The sequence below is a fragment of the Ailuropoda melanoleuca genome, chromosome 8 (genome assembly GCF_002007445.2).
Source record: "Ailuropoda melanoleuca isolate Jingjing chromosome 8, ASM200744v2, whole genome shotgun sequence".
Classification (NCBI taxonomy): domain Eukaryota; kingdom Metazoa; phylum Chordata; class Mammalia; order Carnivora; family Ursidae; genus Ailuropoda; species Ailuropoda melanoleuca.
The window spans coordinates 13,306,241-13,313,467 of record NC_048225.1 but is presented as its reverse complement, the minus strand read 5'-3'; the positions used below and the strand labels follow the sequence as shown (position 1 = coordinate 13,313,467).

The 7,227-nt window shown below is 43.6% G+C and overlaps 1 protein-coding gene across 2 annotated transcripts in view; it reads right to left on the bottom strand.

Annotated features, from left to right (window-relative positions):
- Positions 1-7,227, bottom strand: part of RNF214 (ring finger protein 214) — a 50,323-nt gene that overhangs the window by 8,696 nt on the left and 34,400 nt on the right. For both annotated transcript variants that reach the window (XM_002919500.4, XM_011225333.3), the window contains 8 exons: positions 2,838-2,934; positions 2,537-2,625; positions 1,895-1,985; positions 1,596-1,694; positions 978-1,354; positions 712-844; positions 414-518; positions 31-126 (listed from right to left, as the gene is read on the bottom strand). In XM_002919500.4, coding sequence (XP_002919546.2) covers positions 31-126; positions 414-518; positions 712-844; positions 978-1,354; positions 1,596-1,694; positions 1,895-1,985; positions 2,537-2,625; positions 2,838-2,934 — 1,087 coding nt within the window. The remainder of the gene's footprint in view (positions 1-30; positions 127-413; positions 519-711; positions 845-977; positions 1,355-1,595; positions 1,695-1,894; positions 1,986-2,536; positions 2,626-2,837; positions 2,935-7,227) is intronic.

Here is a 7,227-nt window from a genome sequence, read left to right as displayed (position 1 = left end):
AGAGTGGAAAGGAAGGTGTGCAGCACCCACCTCCTTGTGCAGCACATGGGTGCACGCCATTGGATGCAGCTCACTGGGCTGGACGAGCTTCTGGCACATCAGACACAGCTTACAGGTGGCGGGAGCCTGCAGGCCAGAGGATGCATGGCCAAAGAGTAAGGAACCCCTGGGTCTCCTTGCCTCTTGTGCCCATGATTCTCTCCTATTTCCATGTCGCAAAAAGATTTTACACCAAAAGAAAGACAAGTTCAAATACAGATTCTTGCCGGAAATCCTTGCATTTTCTCAGCGGGGGCCGCCAACAACCCAGCTGATGAAAGGGTGGTTTTTCCCCTGCACTCCGCCTGTAAACCTGCTCCCTCCGCAACCCCCGGGTTCTCCACATCCCAGTTTTCAAAGAAAAAGAGCCTTACATGTGAAGACCTTCCAGGATACGAAACTTGGGCAGAAGGCAAGAACATTGGGGTACTGATTTGGGTCAGCGGAGCAGGGAACAAGGCCCGGATCCGACCGAGGGGCTGTGGGCAGAAATACCGTCAGAATAAGGAGAGAGAGTCTGAGCGACAGCAGATAACAAAAAAGAAAGAATTTCTTTCCCAGTCCAACAAAGGAAGAACAGGCTAGATATCCCCAGCTGCAGTGCTGTGTGCTACCCCCAATTCTTCTGAAACCTGCCTCTTCCCCAATGGCTGAGCAGGTCTGAGTTCTCACCTGAGTACTGGCTGCCACCCGCTCGTGTTCAGCCAGGCGGGCAGCTACCAACTGGATCAGCTCCTCCATGGTCAGGCCTGCCATGGTGGTCCGTGCGGTCTTGATTTGCTGAAGAATGTTGGTCATCTGGGCCCTAAGAAGCCACATGTTGAGGGAGACAGATTCTACGCTGTCCTCATGGGAAATCTCCAGGAAAATTTCCCTATTTTAACCCACAGACATTTCTCTGACACATTTTTTTTAAATTAGTCCTGAAAGATACTTACTTATTGCATTGTGGGAAGCGAGTCAGTAGCTTCTCCAGGATCTTCTCCAGTTTGTCTACTGGTTGCGGCCGGGGAGTTTCAGTAGAAGCCTTAACACCGCCCAAGCCTGGGGGAGGCGGGATGGAGGCAGCAGGGGGCATGTGTGGACCGTGGGGGCCAACGAGGGACCCCAAGCCAGGGCTATTTCTCCCATGGGAGCCAGGAAGGGGCGGGGAAGGCTGGCTGGGCTGGGAAAGGGCAGGGTTTAGGATTGGGAAAGACAAGGAGCGGGGATCTGCGCTGGGCATAACCATGGGCACTGTGACCTGCCCAATGGAGAAGGGCATCCGAGGAGGCAGAGAGGGATTCGGTTGAAACACCTGAAGCATGAAGTCTGTCTGTAGAGCGGGAGAGGTGGAGGACAAGAGGGAAAGGAAGAAAATGAAAGTTAAGGAATCTGGAGCAGAAATCAGTGAGCAATTCTTAGGCCAAACAATACCAATAATAATAAATGCCAATAATAATGTTATAACAATAATACCGGTAATAAAACCAATCTCTTCATAAAAGGAACTAGTAGAAGACTTTGGCTGTGCCACCAGCACAGAAAGGTAGATTCCCCCATGCCAGCCCTCTCACCTCTGATGGGGGTGGAGGCAAAGTGGGAGTGGGGATTTGAGGAAGGCTGCTCAGCTTGGCTCCATTCCTTACCAACTGGATATGACTGTTAAACTGGTCCTAGAAATGAGAGAAAGGAACGGATTATTCTTTCTACTAAGCTGAGTAAGCCTCTCGAGAAAGAGAGCACCATCCAGTATCAGGAGAGCAAAGGCAGGGGTGGAGCAGGCCCTCAGTGACGGCGTACAAGGTCCCTTCCGGTCACCAGAGGTTTAAGCACAGACTGACCCTGACTCATGATGACCCAGTACAACACTTACCCGAACATTCTTTTTCATCATCCGAACTCCATTCAGCCTTGTCTCCCACTCCTGTTTGGAACGAACTGTCTCTAGTGTTGGGGGGGTTGACCTTTCAAGAAACCAACAGGAATTCAGAGAATTACAGCAAGGCCAGCTCCTGACTCTCTGAGATAGCAGGACAGTGGCCGGCCAATGGGCCCGGTGAGAAGAAATCAGACCAGGTGCAGGAGGAGGCCGGGGTTCGTGTGCTTCACTCTAACTCTGGCATCTTTTAAGCCAATTATTAGAGAAAGAGGACGAACCACAGAGAGAGGGCTTTTGTCTGCCTGGAAATGCCACAGGGGTCCTCCAGATTCCACAGCAAAGAGGAGAAATGACTCTATGAGAAACAAACCTCCAAAGATATTTGTTATACACCATAAGAGGTACTATTTATCCAGTTGGAACCAATACAATCAAAAATACAAAACCGTAAAATATGGGAAGAGAAATCACTAAACAACGGCTCCTGTGCAGACAGAGGTGGCCCTGAAATTCCTGTGAAGACAGAGTAAGTGCCAGACTAGCTGCCTTGCGTTTCAAAAAACTAACCAAACCAAACCACCGAGAAAACACAAAAGTGCAAGACCAATTAAAACTCTCGAATGGGAAGGTACTTACTTGAGGTAAGTAAGGTGCAGCTCTGCCTCTTTTTCTGCTTCTTCTAGTTTCAATACCAGCAACTCTTTCCGACTCTCTAGTGATAAGATCTAAGGAAACCATACACACACACACACACACACACACACACACACACACTTTATTAATTTTACATATACAAAGCTACCACTAGCTAGTTAAAACAAATGCTTAGTGGCTATATGGTATAATACTTGTCTGGCTTAGCAGTATAATACTATCCCCAAAGATTATACTATCTGGAAGCCCCAAATCAACGCTTTCCACACAGAGCTCTTCTCACCTCTGCCTTCCAGGCCCGTTCTGTCTCTTCCATAATGTTCCGATTTATTTCGCCATCCTGATTCTTGAGTCTATCCAGTTCCATTTCCCATACTTCTCTGTAAGGTCAGAAACCAAGAACAAGAGTAAGGGGAAAAAGACAAGATCACTAAGGGACATCAAGGCAAAAGCAAAACCTGAAATTGATCTAGCAGGTATGTTACAGGAAGTCTTGCTCTAAGTATTAATAGAGACCTAGACGAAGAATGTTTAAAGTGGTCTGTAATTGCATAAAGGCCCTATATTTGAAAGTAAAAATATAAAAAACAAAAAAACAAAAAACTGAGCCTGGATGGCTCAGTTGGTTGAGGGTCTGCCTTTGGCTCAGGTTGTGGTCCTGGGGTCCCAGGATTGAGCCCCCTGCTGAGCAGGGAATCTGCTTCTCCTTCTCCCTCTGCAGCTCCCCCTGCTTATGCTTGCTCACTTGCTCTCTCAAATAAATAAAATCTAAAAAAAAAAAAAAAAAAGGAAAAAATGTTCACATCTCCACTTGCTAAAATAAGGTTGCCCAGAGCAAGAAAGAGTGTACTTAGGACCAAAACCCACTGAAGGCAGAATGTTCTATGTTTAGGAAAGGTTCAGAATTGTTATGGTATTCCTCTTATTTCCCCATTTGTCTTTAGTACAGATATGAAGAATGCAGGACCAAACACAGAGATCCATTTAATACTCAGGTCTAATGCAGCAAGCTCTGATTCACTACTCAGCACAAAAACACTGGCTTAGTGATTTTTATATTTTCTTAGCCATAGTGAACATTCTCCAAGTGAAAAAACTGTTCTCTTCACACCTCAGAACTTCCATTAGTGTCCTCCCTTCTCCCACCACCCTCCCAGCCCCATCCCTACAAGGTAACACAGACGCTCAGGGTCAGGGTGACCAACCGCCCAGTGTGCCTGTTCCCAGGGGTCTTGCAGAGTGTGGGAGAGTCAAGCACCCTACTCAGGACTAACGGGACAGAGCCAGCAAGAGGAGCTCATTACATGGCACTGGACTGTAGTCTTTTATGGCTGGGAAGCAAAGGATTACCCAGATCAGTGGAAAGAATATGGAAATGTTGAAATGTTTTCACTGTATTTTAAAAGGTTGAAAAGAAGAAGAAAAGGTTAGGAAGAGCTGTATCTTAAGAAAAATGTTACTACTTTTCTTCAGTAAAATAAGCAACTTCAGTCCTCCTCTGTTTTTCAGTAGTAGCCTTACATATATGAAAGGGGGCGATTCACTTAGTGTTTGAGGTGCCTTCTCTTCACAACTGACCCAGTCCTTCATGTATCCCTGCTCCCTCTTTCACAGATAAAGTAACACATACACATTCATTCACTGATTCACTACCATGAGTCTGCCTTTCTACTGACAAGGTCTATCCATAATATAGAAACAACCAGGTGGGCATTTTCTTCCTTAATCTCTATGTGTTGTCCTTCCCAAACTAACCTCCTGTCAAAAGAAGAATTCTCTAATAATTCTTTAGACAAAGGTTTATAGGTAACTGTGTTTTCTTGCTATGACACATTCCTGAAATTAAAAACCACATGAGTCAGAATTCTCTTACCATAAGAATATGTGAAATACGCTGTGGGGTCAATCAGTGATCCACCTAGCTTACTAACATCCTCAACAATGGGATAATTGTAGAAAAACATGACAGTTGCCTTCTGTGATTGATGTTATTCTTGAAGATTATAGATGGTCACTGAGTAACTTTCATTAAATACATTTGTCAACAATAGACATATATATATCTCCAAGAAAAATCCTTCTACCATGTCCACGGAGTCATTCTACATATTCACACACATTAATCTTCTTCTTCGGGCATTGGCCACATCTACCCTGGGATCCAACAACACAAAAGGAACTACTAGCACCCACAACAAAAATAATTAAAGAATTCTTAAACAGTCAAAAATGCTCAGGTTTATCATATGTTAACTTGACTATAACATAGGCATCAGACTTGCAACCCACGCTAGAATCAGTTCCCCATGGTGGATGGTAAAAAAAAAATTCTTGGTAGACGAGAAACCAGTGAGTCTATTTAAGCTTTTTAAATGCCTGGTCTAATTTCTTCCAAGTCCCAGACTTCTGTTATTTTACATAGGTAGTTTAGGAAATTGATGGTTCAAATAAGTAAATCCTAGCAGATTGTATAAGTCTGGCTTGTAGTTCCCAATTTTTGCATCCTTTTTAAAATTAATTTTGTTTTTGGGGTACCTGGGTGGCTCAGTTGTTAAGCGTCTGCCTTTGGCTCAGGTCACTGGGATCAAGCCCTGCATCAGGCTCCCTGCTCAGCGGGAAGCCTGCTTCTCCCTCTCCCATTCTCCTGGCTGGTGTTCCCTCTCTCACTGTGTCTCTCTCTGTCCAACAAATCAATAAAATCTTTTAAAAAAAATTAAACTAAATTAATTTTGTTTTTGATCATGTAAATAATATAAATTACACAAAGTTTAGAAAATATAAAACAAAAAGAATCTTTTTTTTTTTTAAAGATTTCATTTATTGGGGCGCCTGGGTGGCACAGCGGTTAAGTGTCTGCCTTCGGCTCAGGGCGTGATCCCGGCGTGCAGGGATCGAGTCCACATCAGGCTCCTCCGCTATGAGCCTGCTTCTTCCTCTCCCACTCCCCCTGCTTGTGTTCTCTCTCTCGCTCTGTCTCTATCTCTCTGTCGAATAAATAAATAAAATCTTTAAAAAAAAAAAAAAGATTTCATTTATTTATTTGACAGAGAGACAGCCAGCGAGAGAGGGAACACAAGCAGGGGGAGTGGGAGAGGAAGAAGCAGGCTCCCAGCGGAGGAGCCTGATGCGGGACTTGATCCCAGAATGCCAGGATGACGCCCTGAGCCAAAGGCAGACGCTTAACACCTGAGCCACCCAGGCGCCCCCCAGAAAGACTCTTGTAAAGTGATTACAACTCTTTTACTTATTGACTGTATGACCCTAGACAAGTTACTTAATTGTTCTAGGATTCTTCATCTGAAAAATGAGTAATACCTACATCATGGGACTGATGGGAGAATTTACTGAGAAAGCACACGTGAAGAATTTAATATGGGACCTAGTACGTGGGAAGTGTCCAACAAATATTATTTTTTAAGTATTTTTTAAATTTAACTTCTCACAATTGTAATACAAAGAATCATTATTATACTTCCTTCCAGTCTTTTAAAATAAATATTTGTCTTTTGTTGTATGTATATATCACATATAAATCCATTATGTGTGCTTTCAAACAGAAACTGTGATCTTTCTCTTACTTTTCAACCAAACATTTTTTCACAGCAGTAAGTATTCTTCAAAAATTTGATTTTTAAATAACCATCCATTGTACATATATACTATTATCTATTTGGATATTAAGTAATTTTCAATTTGACAATCATAACTGATACAACTGACAAATATAACTAATAATAAGCATCTGTTCCTGTATATTAACACAGGTTAATAATAAAAGTAATGTGGGGCGCCTGGGTAGCGCAGTCGTTAAGCGTCTGCCTTCAGCTTAGGGCGTGATCCTGGCGTTCGGAGATGGAGTCCCACATCGGGCTCCTCCGCTGGGAGCCTGCTTCTTCCTCTCCCACTCCCCTGCTGTGTTCCCTCTCTCGCTGGCTGTCTCTCTGTCACATAAATAAATAAATAAAATCTTTAAAAAAAAATAAAAGTAATGTATCTAGGGGCGCCTGGGTGGCTCAGTCGTTAAGCATCTGCCTTCAGCTCAGGGCGTCATCCTGGCATTCTGGGATCGAGCCCCGCATCAGGCTCCTCCGCTGGGAGCCTGCTGCTTCCTCTCCCACTCCCCCTGCTTGTGTTCCCTCTCTCGCTGGCTGTCTCTCTCTCTGTCAAATAAATAAATAAAATCTTAAAAAGAAAAAAAAGTAATGTTTCTGGATTGAAGAGGAAGCTACTTACAGTAGTTAAGAGTATGGCCTCTGGAGCCAAAGTAAACTCTGAGTTCAAATACAGACCCTATTACTATCTATGTGCCCTCTGGCAAGTTACTTAATCTTTCTGTGCCTCATTTTCCTAACATAAAATGGGGATAACAAAAGAGTCTACCTTTCATAGAGCTGTCATGCATATTAAATGAGTTAATGTATGTGAAACACACAGAACAGTCTCGGGCATATAGGAAGACCTCTGTAAATGTTAATTCTCTCATTTGGACAGTAGAACACCTTCCTTCAGAGAAACTGAAATATATGTATATGAATTTTCTACAAGGCATGGTGGAATTCAGATGATTTTAATGGACAGAAGCTGGTAAGTTTCTTGTGAAACACTCTCCACGGTCAGAGACAAAGCTAAAAATTGAGATGTCTGCATCCTCAGCCCAAATATACTCTTTTCGG